The following is a 12,234-nucleotide window of genomic DNA, read 5'->3' as shown; positions in this document are numbered from 1 at the left end:
TGGGAGCACTGGGGTGATGCTGGGGGGGGGGATTCCCCAGGCTGGGGGCACTGGAACGTTTCTGGGGGTATCTCCCAAACTGGGAGTCCTGGAGCCCACCCGATGCTGGGCACCCCCAAACTGGGAGCACCGGGAGCCCCCCAGTCCCGGCCTGGGAGCACTGGGAGCCTTAACCCCTGCTCCAGGTGGGGACCACCCCCAGATCTGGGTGCCCCAAACTGGGATCTGCCCCAAACTGGGGCTGCCTGGAGTGGGAACTGTTGGCATCCCAGAATAGGAACGCTGGGACCCCACCCCGCAAAACCTGGAGCTCCCCATACTGGGAGCAGGGATCCTCCCAGCCCCCGACACCCGCCCCAACTGGTGGCACTGGGACTCCCCCAGACCAGGAGCCCCCGCAGGGAGACCACTGCCCCCCCCAGCTGGAGCCAGAAGGGTGCCCCAAACTGGAAATACCCCAAAACTGGGGAACGCTGGGACCCCAAACTGTACCGGGGAAATCCTCCCAGACTGGGATTTCCCCTTACTGGGAGCACTGGGACCCCGCAAACACCCCCACGCCGACACCGCTGGAAACCCCCAAACCTGGGCCCCCACTTTGGGACCCCCCCGACTGGGATACCCCAAAGCCGCCCCCCCACTGCACGCAGACCTCTCTTAGCCCCCCCAAATCCAGACCCCCCCGGCTGGGGACATGGGGGTGGGGGCAATGCCCCCACCACCCCAAATGCTGGTAATTTAGGGGGTGTCGGCTGATCCCTCCCCCCACCTGGCACCCCAAGTCCCTGCTCCTGCCTCAGTTTCCCCAGCCCAAGGGCAGGCTCTGCCCCCCCCCCACTGCACCCCTGCCTCAGTTTCCCCACATTAGCGGGGGGCTCCTTTCCTTTTTCAGGGTACAGGAGCCCCCCCCCCCCCCGGACCAACCCCCCAGGCTCACAGCCGTGGGGCGTTCACTCTGGAGCCTACTGAGGGCCCGACCTGCCCCCGGCTGCCAGCAGCCCCCCCGCTGCCCCCCAAGCAGGGAGGAGGCCGCACCCCGGGGCCGGTAAGGATCCTGTCCACCCCCCCCCCCCCCCCCGAGAAAATAAAGGGACCCGCTGTGGTTTAACTCGTTTTATTTAGACTCATAAACGGAACTCTGCAGCCCGGCTGGGCTGTGCACATGCGGCGAGACCCAGTAGAAACGCAGCACTAAGTCGGGAGCGCTGGGGGGGTCGGGGGGGGGGGGGGGGTCGGAGGGGGCTGCGCCAGGCGTGCTGCCCGGGGCCGCCGGCGGAATGGTGGCTCGTTAAGACAAAGGGTTTACGAGAGCTGCCCGCAGTCGGAGATGGTGATCTGCTTGCTCGTCTTGCCGTCCTTGGAGCCGCAGCGCTCCATGGCCTCCACCACGTTCATCCCCTCCTTGACGCGGCCGAAGACGACGTGTTTGCCATCCAACCTGCGGGCGGGCGCCGGTCACACCGGGAGGGGGGGGGGGGGTGGCACCGCCGCCGCGTCTCCCGCCCGCCCCCCCACACACACACCGGGGCGGCGAGGGGACCGCAGCACCCGCAGCGCGACGTGAGCGGCCCCCCGGGTAGGGGGGCGGTTCTGGTTCTGCCCACGGCCCCCCCCCCACCTCAGCCCCGCGCTCACCACTCGGTCTTGGCCGTGCAGATGAAGAACTGGGAGCCGTTCGTGTTGGGGCCGGCGTTGGCCATGGACAGGATGCCGGGCCCCGTGTGCTTCAGGATGAAGTTCTCGTCGGCGAACTTCTCCCCGTAGATGGACTTGCCGCCGGTGCCGTTGTGGCGCGTGAAGTCGCCGCCCTGCCAACGAGGGGGAGAGCTCGGCTCGGGGCTCCGGGGGGAGGGGGCACGGCCACGCGGGGCCAAAAAAAAAAAAAAAAAAAAGCCCCAAACCCCAGCCTGCCATCACCCCCCCCCCCCCCCCCCAAAAAAAAATAACCAAAACCCCACGCACCTGGCACATGAAGCCGGGGATGATCCGGTGGAAGCAGGACCCCTTGTAGCCGAATCCCTTCTCGCCGGTGCTCAGGGCGCGGAAGTTCTCTGCGGGGCGGGGGGGGAAAGAAGGAAAAGCGCCGTGAGCCGAGCCCTGGGCCCCCGGGGGGCGAGGTGGGGGGCGCGATGCGGGCTCCCCCCCCCTCCCCCGGTACCCACCTGCTGTCTTGGGCACCTTGTCCGCGAAGAGCTGCGGAGAGGAGGGAGGCCGTGAGCGGGGCGGGGGGCTGCGGCACCCCGGGGGGGGGCAGCACCCAGCGCCGGGACCACCAAGGGGGGGGGGGCGGCAGCACCGGGACCGGGAGCCCCGGGGGGGGGGGGGGGGGGGGCAGCACCGGGATCCCCGGGCAGGGGATGGGAGATTGGAGGGGGGTTGGGGGGGGGGGGGGGGGCACGGCCCCGTCACAAAATGGCGGCGGCCACGGTGAGGGGGGGGGGGAAGCGGGGCGGGGGCTGCGGGTTGCTGAGGGGGGGGTCCCAGGGATGGGGGGGGGGGGGGGGGTCCCGGTGCCGCGCCCCCCCCCCCCGCGGTGCCGAGCTCCGGCCGCTGGGGGCCGCCCCCGCCCGCCCGCCTCAGGGCAGCGCCGCCGGCCCCGTGCGCGGCCCCGCGCCTTTGTTCGCCGCACGGGGGCGCGCACCGCAGCCTCCCCCCCCCCCCCCTTCCTCACCGCCCCCTCCCCAAATTCCCCCCGGGGGGGGGGGGGAGGGGGGACCACGTGGAGCCGCCCCCCCCCTCCCCCCCGGTTCCCCCTCAGCGCCGCTGTCACCTCGAAGGTGACGCGGCCCAGGGGCTCGCCGTTGGCGGCGATGTCGAAGAACACGACGGGGTTGGCCATGGCGGCGGCGGGCGGCGGCGGCGGCGGGGGGGAGGCGGCGGCGTCGGCGTCGTCCTCGGCGGCGAGCGCGGCGCAGCGGAAAGAGAGCGGCCGCCCGCCGCCCTTATATACCCCGCGGCTCGTCCCGCCCCCCGCGCCGCGCCGCCCAACCGCCGCGCGCCGCGTCACGGAGCGGCGTGCGGGATGGCCAATGGGAGGCGGCGGCCGGGAAAAGGCGGGGAAGGAGCGGAGGGGAGGGGGGGAAAAAGCCGGGGAGGGGGCGGCGGGGTGGGGAGGGGGCGGGGCCAGGCGCGCGCGCGCGGGGCCGGGGGGGGGGAGGGGGGAGCAGGGCGGGGCGCGCATGCGCGGGGCGGGTGGGGGATGGGGCGGGGGCTGCGGATGGGGCGGGGGGGGGGCCCGGCCCTGGGGGCGCGTCCTCTTCCCCCCCCCCCCCAAATTCTCCACACAGCGCCCCCCCCTTCAAAAAAAATCTTTTAAAAAACCTCAAACACCCCCCCCCCAAAAAATAAAAACAAAAACCCCACCCCCTAAAAAAAAGACCCCCCCCAAAAGACCCCCCCAAAAGAGACCCCCCCCCGCAAAAAGGACCCCCCCAAAGAGACCCCTCCCCAAAGAGACCCCCCCCAAAATAACATCACCTCTCCAAAAAAACCCACCACCCCCCAAAATCCCCCTCCCCAATCCCCCCACCCCAAAAACACCCCCCCGCCCAAAACAGCCCCCCCCCCCCCGCCGCGGCAGGGACAGGCGTGGGCCCGGGGGGCCAGAAAGGCTTTAATAGAGCGGGGGGGGGGGGGGGGGCACGGGGGGGGCGCGGGGGGGGGTAGTGTTTGTACATATGTACAGCCTTGTGCTTTGGGCGCCGTCTGTCCGTCCCGCCGTCCGTCCGTCCGTCCGCAGCCCCCCCCCCCCCCAACATCCCCCCCCCCAACATCCCCCCCCCGGCAGGGGGTCGGGGCTGGGGGGGTTGGGTTTTGGGGTGCGGGGGGGGGTCCTGGCGCCTCAGTTGTTCTCGAAGAGGGAGAGCAGGTCGTCGTTGCTGCTGCTGGGCAGGTCGGGGGGGCCCAGGTAGGAGAGCAGCTCGTCGGGGTTCGTCAGCTCGGGCAGCAGCTGGGGGGGGCACGGCCGGCACCGTGAGACACCCCCCCCAAAAAAAAAATAACCCCCCAAACTCCCCCCCCCCCCAACACCCGGTCACTCACGTCCAGCGCCGGCTCGGGCCCCTCGCCGCTGCCCGCCATGGGCGGCGCGGTGCCGAAGGCCAGGTCGGGGCCGTGCCCCCCCGGGGGGGCCGCGGGGCCCGGGGGGGGCCGCGCGGGGGGCGCGGGGCGGTGGTGCAGGGGCTGCGGGGCGCTGCCCATGGCCGCGGCGTGGGACGGCTCCATCCGGCCGGCGGGAGGCAGCTGGGGGGAGAGCGCGGCCTTCGTCGCCACCACCATCATCTTCATCACCACCGTCACCATCCTCACCGCCACCATCACCGTCCTCACCCTCCCCTTCATCCTCACCCTCATCCTCACCATCACCATCACCGTCCTCACCCTCACGCTCATCCTCCTCACCTTCATCCTCCCCATCTTCATCATCCTCCCCTTCCTCAACCTCCCCGTCATCATCCTCACCATCACCATGCTTATCCTCCCCATCCTCACCTTCATCCTCACCCTCCCCAACATCTTCATCATCCTTACCCTCACCATCCTCCTCATCCTCACCATCTTCATCATCCTCATCCTCCCCATCACCATCCTCATCCTCCCCATCACCATCCTCACCCTCACATCCTCCTCACCTTCATCCTCACCATCCCCAACATCATCATCATCCTCACCCTCACCATCCCCACCTTCATCCTCACCATCCTCACCCTCACCACCTTCATCATCCTCATCCTCCCCACCACCACCCTCCTTCTCACCCCCCTCATCCTCACCCTCACCTTCATCCCCCCCACCCTCACCCTCACCACCATCCTCATCCTCACCCCCCCACACCCTCCCCCTCGCCCCCCAGGCCCCGCTGACCTGTCCGGAGAGAGGGGGCGCGGGCGGCTTCTCGGGGGGCAGGAGGCCGCCGGGGAGGTCGGGCGGGTAGGAGCCGGGGGGGGGGCCCCGGCGCGAACTCGCTCAGCGTCGGCGTGCCGGGGGCGGCCGGGGGGAACGGCTCCGGGAAGCCGCCGGGCCCGGCGAAGCCGGAACCTGCCGGAGAGAAACGGGGCCGGCGGTCGGCGGTGGGGGGCACATGGTGTGCGTGGGGGGTGGGTGGGGGCTCGCCGCGGACCCCCGCTCACCCTGGGCGCCGTAGTCGGCGGGGGCGGGCGCGGCGGGGGGCGGCAGGGCCGGGAAGGGCGAGGAGCCGGGCCCCAGGGCGGCGATCATCTCCATGATGCTGGGCAGCACCATGTGCGTGGGGCTCATGGTCCGGCAGCGCTTCAGCGCCGGCCCGTCCGGCTCCTCCTTGACGTGCACGTCGGGCTTCACGGGCACGGGCTTCCAGCTGCACGTCGGGTCGATGGTGATCTCCTCGTAGTCCGAGCTGCGCGGGACGGCGGCTCAGGGACATGGGGGGTGGTACGGGGGGGTAACGAGGGCGGGGGGTGGGGAACGCGGCCCCCCCGGGGGGGCGCTCGGGGCGTTACGTACTTCTGGATGTAGATCAGGATGCCCAGCATGTACTGGTCCACCTCCAGCCCCTCCAGCAGCGCCGTCTTACTGCGGGCAGCGCAAGGGCGGTGAGGACGGAGCCCCGGGGACGGCCCCCGAGGGACAGCCCCGTGGGGACGCTGAGGGAGAGCGCCACGGGGACACCGAGGGACAGCAAGGGACAATGCAAAGGGGACACTGAGGCACAGCTCCATGGGAACACCAAGGGACACTGCAGGACACTGAGGTACAGCCCCACGGGGACACCAAGGGACCCCAAAGCACAGCCCCATGGGGACACTGAGGCACATCTCCACAGGAACACCGAGGGACACCAAAGAACAGCTCCATGGGGACACCAAGTGATGTCCCCATAGGGACACGGAGGCACAGATCCAAGAGGACGCCGAGGGACGGCCCTGAGGGAACGCCAAGGGACACCGAGGCACGGCTGCATGGGGGCACTGAGGACACCCAGCACCACCAAGGCACAGCCCCGAGGGGACACTGAGATACATCGAGGGATGGCCTCGTGGGGACATCAAGGGACACTGAGGGATGGCTCCATGGGGACACGATGATCACCAAGGAGCACGGGGCACAACCCCATGGGGACACTGAGGCACGGCAGCATGGGGACAGCCCCATGGGGACGCGGACGGGCGACTCTTTGGGGACACCGAGGCACGTCCCCAAGGGGACACGAGAGACACGGGACCCCGCGGGCCACACTCACTTGCAGACAGGGCAGCGCCACGTGCCCCGCTCGCAGTTGAGCTGCAGGTAGGACTCCAGGTCGAAGCACTGCGGGGGAGAGACGGGGCTGAGCTCTGTGGAGAGGGGACACGGCGGGGGGTGGGGGACACGGGGGTCCCCGCGGCACCCACCTGTATGTGCCGGCAGTCGTGGCCCCTGGCGGGGAGCTGGATGCGTCGGAAGGTGATGGGGCACTTGAGGGACACCTTGATGGCCGTCTGCTCCACGCCGTCCTCGCCGTTGGGCCCCGGCGTGCCCGGGATGGTCCCGCTGCTGAAGTTGCGCTTGACTGAGGCCGGGGAGGGGGGGGTTGGTGGCGGTGGTGGTGAGGAGGGGGGTGCCCCCCCCCCCTTCCCCGGCACTCACTTTTGGTGATGCAGTGCTCGGCGGGCAGCAGGCGCTTCTTGATGAGGCCCTGCAGCACCGAGCGCACCGAGGGCCGGTGCACCAGCTGCAGCACGAAGAGGTGCGACTGCGGGGGGGGGCGACAGCGGGGGGAGCGGCGTGAGGGGCGGCCCCGCGCCCCCGCCCGCCCCGGCCGCCCCCACTCACGCAGCAGCAGGCGGTGACGGTGATCTGGATGGTGTTGCGGCCGGGCTGGCAGACGTGCTTCAGGTAGAGCGGCTTGTGCGACGTCTTGTTGTCGCCGCGCTCGATGGTGAGCGGCGTGGCGTTGACGCTGACCTGCACGGAGGCCGGCCAGTTGGTGTTCATCTGCCGGTCCTCGTGGTGGTAGCACTTGAACTGCAGCTCCAGGTCGGGCCTGGGGGGCGGCACGGGTGGGCGCGGGGCACGGGTGGGCGCGGGGCTGCGCCGCACCACGCGGCACTATGGCGCGTAGAACCGCGGAGCACCGCGCAGCGCCACGGTGTGCAGTGCTGCGTATTGCCGAGCAGTACTATGGCGCGCAGTGCCCCAGAACACCAAGCAGCACTATGGCGCGCAGTGCTGCGCAGCACCGAGCAGCACTAGGGCACGCAGTGCCATGGAGCACCGAGCAGCACTACGGCGCGCAGTGCCGCAGAGTGCTGTGCTGCGCCGTACGTCACCGCACTGCACCCTGACACCTCGCGGCCCCATGCCACCCCCCGTGGCACCATGTCGGGGTGCGCCGTGCCCCCCCCCCCACTCCCTGCCCCACGCCCCCCGCCCCGACCTCATCATGAGCGTCTTGTAGACGGAGTCGCGCAGCTGGAAGACGTGGTTGCTGACGGCCAGGTTGTGCTGCAGGCGGAAGGGCTCCAGCACCACGCCGTCGCGCACCGGGAAGGTGAGGCGCAGCTCCTCGCCGGGGGGGGGCCCTGCGGGGCGGTGGGGGGTGCAATGGGGTGGTGGTGGGGTCAGAGGGGGTGCAATAGGGTAGGGTTGGGGGTCAGGGGGTGCAATGGGGCAGGGTTTATGGGGTCAGGGGGTGCAATACGGTGGCAGTGGAGGGTGGGGGGGACGCAATGGGGCCGCAGTTGGGTTCCCCCCCATTTAAGAACCCCTCTGCCTGAAGCCCCTCCCACCCGACGAGGCCCCGCCCCTGCCGCGGAACCCCCTCCCACTGCAGGGTACCACGCCCCCATGCGGAAGCCCCTCCCACCCCAGGAGCCCCTCCCCCAGAGCCACCACCCCCACAAAGCCCCTCCCACTCCCCATGGCCCCACCCCCTTCCCACGAAGCCCCTCCCCCTGCCCCATTAATGGGCAGTGCCTGCGAGGCCCCGCCCCCAAGTGCCGCAACCCCCCATTGGCCACGCCTCCTTTATGCAAAGGCCCCGCCCACTCCCCAGGCCCCTCCCTGCAGCACCCAGCCCTTAAAGGGGCAATGTCCTCCTGCAGCGGGCGGTGGGCCCAGCCCCTACCCGAGGGCGAGGGGTGCAGGGCGGCGATGCCGGGCTTCATGTCAGGCAGGAAGGGCGACTTGACGTCCTGGCCCGGGGACATGTAGGGCGCCATGCTGCTCCCCGGCGTCATGGGCGGCGTGGGGTTCCCGGGCAGGGGCGAGCTGGGGTACCCCGGCATCGACCGGCCCGGCTGCCGGGAGCACCACCACCATCAGTGACCGGTGTCACCGCTGGCACCGTCCCGGGACACCCACGCCGCGAGGACTCACCCCGTTGATGGCCGCCTGGCTGTAGGTGCCGAAGCTGGCGCCCTGCCCGTTGAACTGCTCAGCTGGCTGCGGGGAGAGCGACGTCCCCCGGGGATGGCACCCGCGTCCCACATCCCGTCCCCCCCAGCCCTTGTCCCCGTGCCCACCGTCCCCTTCCATACCTTGTAGTAGGGCCCAGCGCTGCCCGAGGCGGAGAGGTACTGGCCCATACCCGGCTGAATCCTGTGCCCAGGGTAGGACGGGGACGGAGCGGAGGGCTGGGGGGCGCTGGGGGCATACTGGGTGCCGGCAGCAGGGTACTGCCCACCCTGCAGGTACTGCTGCGCCGGGTATCCCTGCGGGCGCACCGTCAGCACCGGGGACGGTCCCGCCACACCGGGGTGGGCACGGGCACCCCTTTCCCATACTCACCTCGCTGGAGTACGCCCGCTTGACGCCCTGGCGTGGGAGCTGCTGGCTCTGGGGGGGGCCAGGGTAGGCGTGCTGCGGCATCCGCTGGCCGCTGTACAGGGCGCTCATGCCGGGCGCCCGTGCGGGGCTCATGCTCATGGGGGCCATGCCCGAGGGGCCCATGACGCCCGCCATGCCAGCCGGGCTCATGCCGGCGGGCACGGCGGGGCCGCGGGGCGCCGCGTGGGGCAGGAACTGGCTGCTGAAGGGCTGCCCCGCTCCCATCTGCGGCAGGGAGACAGCGGTCACCCCGGCACCGCCGCCGCCACCGCCCACCCCCGCCGCCGGGCTCTTACCGCCCCGTACTGGCTCAGCTCCTGGCTCTGCTTCTCCTGCAGCGCCGCCACCGTGGCCGTGGCCGTGGCGGTGGCAGTGGCGGCGGCGGCGGCCACAGCAGCGGCGGCGGCCGCCTGGGTGAAGTCGGCGGGGGGCCGGCCGGCGTGCGAGGGGAGCCCCATCCCGCCGGGGCCGCCGGGGCTGCCCGCGTAGCTGCGGAGGACAGGGAGCGGGGAAGGAGCGCTGCGGCGGTCGGCGGCAGCGTGCCGCGGCGCGGAGCCGGCCTTACCTGGGGGCGAAGCCCGGCCCCCCGGGGTAGGAGCCGCGGCCGTAGACGCTCTGCTGCACGTAGCCCTTGCCGGGGGTGCCCTCGGCGAAGGGCTGCTGCGCCAGGAACTGCGGCGAGCTCATGCCCGAGCCGGTGCCGGCCATGCCGGGCAGCAGCGGGGTGCTGGAGCTGCTCCCCCCGGGGCCCATGGGGCTGCCAAAAACCTGGGGGGCGCGGAGGAAGAGGCGGGTGGGTGGGGAACCACGTCAGGCCCCCGGGGGCGGCGGCGCGGGGGTCCCGGGGGTGCCCGGGGCCGGGGGCAGGATGCCGCCGGTACCTGGCTCTGGGAGGTGTTGCTGACACCCCACACGGTGGTTACCACGGAGAGGGATCCCGCCGGCTGATTGGTGCTCGGTTGCCAAGGAACAGCCTCGTATGCAAATGAACCATCACTAGAAAGAAAAACAACTTAATTAAGACGAAGGAAGGACACGGAGGAGGCCACGCGCCCGGGTGGCACCGGGGGCCGGGGACGAAGGGGGGAGGGGGGGGGGGAGGGGGCGTCGCGGCCCGGCACCGACCCACGCTCACCCGTGCGGCGTGGGCGGCAGCGACGGTTTCATGGGGTTCATGGGGTTCATCGGCCGCGGGCGGGCGCGGGCTGGCTCTTCCGAGGCTGCGGCGGGCGCTGCGCCGGCTGCGGGACGGCGTCACCGGCACCGGGGCTGCGGGAGGCACAGGAAACCACGGGTCGGGGGGCAGGGAAGGGAGCCGTGGGTACGGCACAAGGAAAAGGGGTGGGGGGGACCCTGGGGGACAGTGCCCCGCCCCCCCCACCTCCCTTACCCCAGGTTCTCGGGGTCCCCGATGCCGGGCGGCGGTGCCGGGAGGCGCGGAGCCTCGCTGGCGGGCACGGCCTCCCCCCGGCCTCCCGGCACAGGGACTTGGCGTCCTGCCCGGCCTGGCACGGGGACCGCGCCGGCACGCGCCTGCCCCCGCTGCCGGCCGCGGGGCTGCTGGGGGGCGCGGGGCCCCCAAAACCCCCTGGGATGTCCTGGTGGGGGGGGGCACCTCCTGGGGACGGGGAGCCCCGGCCCCCTCGCCCTGTGCTGTCTCCTCTCCGGGGGCGTCCCCCTGAAATCCCCGTGGGAGCAGCCCCCGCGCTGGGTGCTGGGGGACGGGACGTGGGTGCCCCCGGCTTTTCCCTGCGCCCCCCCAGCGCCAAGGGGTCAGGGAAACCGCGGGGACTTTCCGTGGCGGCCGGGGCAGAGCTGGGGGGGACGACGACGATGACGATGGTGACGGTGACGATGATGATGGTGACAGCAGACGTGCCCCCCGCCTCGCCCCCCACCCTCGCCAGGGAAACGCCGGCGCTGCCCGGGGTATTTCCAGCGCGGCCTGGCCGAGGTCACCCCGGCGCTTTCGCTTCCCCCCTGTCCCCATGCGAAGGTGGCAGGGACGGGGGCGGCGCGGTGACATTTTGGGGGGGGTGACAGCCCCCCAGCGTCCCCCGTCCCCCCGCCGGGCACCCGCTGTTTGCTGCCCGGTCCCGCGGGTCCCTCTGTGAGGCGGTGGCGGCCCCACAGACCCCAGAGCGCGGGGACACGGCGCGGGGGGGTCCCCACAGCTGGGGCCTAGAGGGGGGGGGGACAACGGGGGGGCCACATTCGCCCCCCCCCGCGCGTCCTCGCCCCGTGACAGCGCCGTGCCCGGGCCCTGCGTGGGCCGGGAGCCCCCCGCGGGGGCTGCCCACGGCCGCGGGCCCACAGTGGTGCCGTGACAGGTCCCCGCGGGCCGTGACAGCGCCGCGCCGGGTCGTCCCCCCACCCCCCCACGTTTTCCCCCCCCACCCGCGGCGCAGTTACCACGGCAACCGCCCCCCCGCTGCCCCACGGTGGGGGGGGGGGGGGGGGGGGGGAGTTGCGATTTTCAGCCGCGCCCCGGGCAGCGCAAAGCTGCGCGCTTCCCCCCACGGGAGGCCCCCCCCGTCCCCCCGGTGCCCCCCCGGTGCCCCCCCGGTGCCCCCCGCACTCACCGTGCCGAGCGGCCCAAGATGGCCCTGGCGGCGCCGTGCGCGCGCGGCTGCGCGGAAGCTGCGCGGGATTTTCAGCCCGCGCGCGGCCCCGGCTCCATGGCGCGGCGGCGGGGGAGGGGGGGGGGGAGAGAGGGGAAGGGAGGGAGAAGGGGGGTGGGGGAGGGGTGGGAGGGCGGGGGGGGGGGGGGGGGGGCGCGGAGCCGCGGCGGGGCGGGGCGGGGCCGAGCCGAACCGGGCCGGGCCGAGCCGAGCCCGCGCCGTGCCCGCGCCGCCGCGCGCCGCGCACAATGGGGCCGCGAGCGCATCGGGATGCGCGGCCCCGCCCCGCGCCGCCCCGCCCCCGCCAGCCGTGGGCAGCCGAGCGCCGAGCGAGGGAGCGGGGGGGGGGGGGCACCGAACCCACGCGTGTTCGGCGTGGGGCGGGGGGGCGGGGGGGGACACGCGGCGCGTGGCGCTGCGCGGGGGCGCAGCGAGCTGCGGGCAGCGGGAGGGGGGTGGGGGGGCGCGGGGTGGGGGCGTGACACGCGTGGGGGTGGGGGCGTGACACGCGTGGGGGGCGGGCACGGCCCCAGCACGGCGGGCGAGGGGCTGCTGGTGGAGGACGGAGGCCGCCAGCATGCGGGTGGGCGAGGGGCACGCCGCGCCCCGTGGGGACACGAGTGACGGGGACGAGTGAGGTCGGCCCCAGGAGCTCAGCGTTTATTTGGGGGGGGCAGCCCCGGCGCGTGCGGGGTCCTCAGGGGTCACCCCGTCCTCCCCCAGCTCTCCGGGCAGCCCGCCACTGGGAGGGACTGGGAGGAACTGGGACAGGAAGGGAACCGCTGTTGTGCCGCGCACCCCACAGCCAGAACCCGACCCCCAGCCCTGG

General features: G+C 72.8%; 2 protein-coding genes across 2 annotated transcripts; both read right to left on the bottom strand.

The window, feature by feature from the left end:
• Positions 1-1,098: 1,098 nt before the first annotated feature.
• PPIA (peptidylprolyl isomerase A) lies at positions 1,099-2,952 on the bottom strand. The gene is made up of 5 exons (XM_040538514.1): positions 2,771-2,952; positions 2,163-2,193; positions 1,963-2,051; positions 1,636-1,808; positions 1,099-1,438 (listed from the first exon to the last, which is right to left on the bottom strand). Exons 1-5 carry the CDS (start codon positions 2,837-2,839, stop codon positions 1,303-1,305), a joined length of 498 nt encoding a protein of 165 aa, XP_040394448.1. The 5' UTR covers positions 2,840-2,952; the 3' UTR covers positions 1,099-1,302.
• An 848-nt stretch (positions 2,953-3,800) lies between these two features.
• Positions 3,801-11,497, bottom strand: ZMIZ2 (zinc finger MIZ-type containing 2). Its single transcript, XM_040538481.1, is given in 20 exon segments — positions 3,801-3,949; positions 4,042-4,242; positions 4,864-4,953; positions 4,955-5,037; positions 5,130-5,374; positions 5,482-5,550; positions 6,218-6,285; positions 6,369-6,526; positions 6,604-6,709; positions 6,790-7,000; positions 7,394-7,538; positions 8,084-8,255; positions 8,335-8,400; positions 8,496-8,669; positions 8,746-9,009; positions 9,081-9,273; positions 9,350-9,552; positions 9,666-9,780; positions 9,920-10,053; positions 11,367-11,497. Coding segments are annotated over 19 exon segments (2,721 nt in total). The 5' UTR covers positions 9,970-10,053; positions 11,367-11,497; the 3' UTR covers positions 3,801-3,841.
• Between the last annotated feature and the right edge of the window lie 737 nt (positions 11,498-12,234).

Source organism: Cygnus olor, chromosome 27 (assembly GCF_009769625.2).
Source record: "Cygnus olor isolate bCygOlo1 chromosome 27, bCygOlo1.pri.v2, whole genome shotgun sequence".
Lineage (NCBI taxonomy): Eukaryota > Metazoa > Chordata > Aves > Anseriformes > Anatidae > Cygnus > Cygnus olor.
This window is presented reverse-complemented; position numbering and strand designations above follow the sequence as displayed.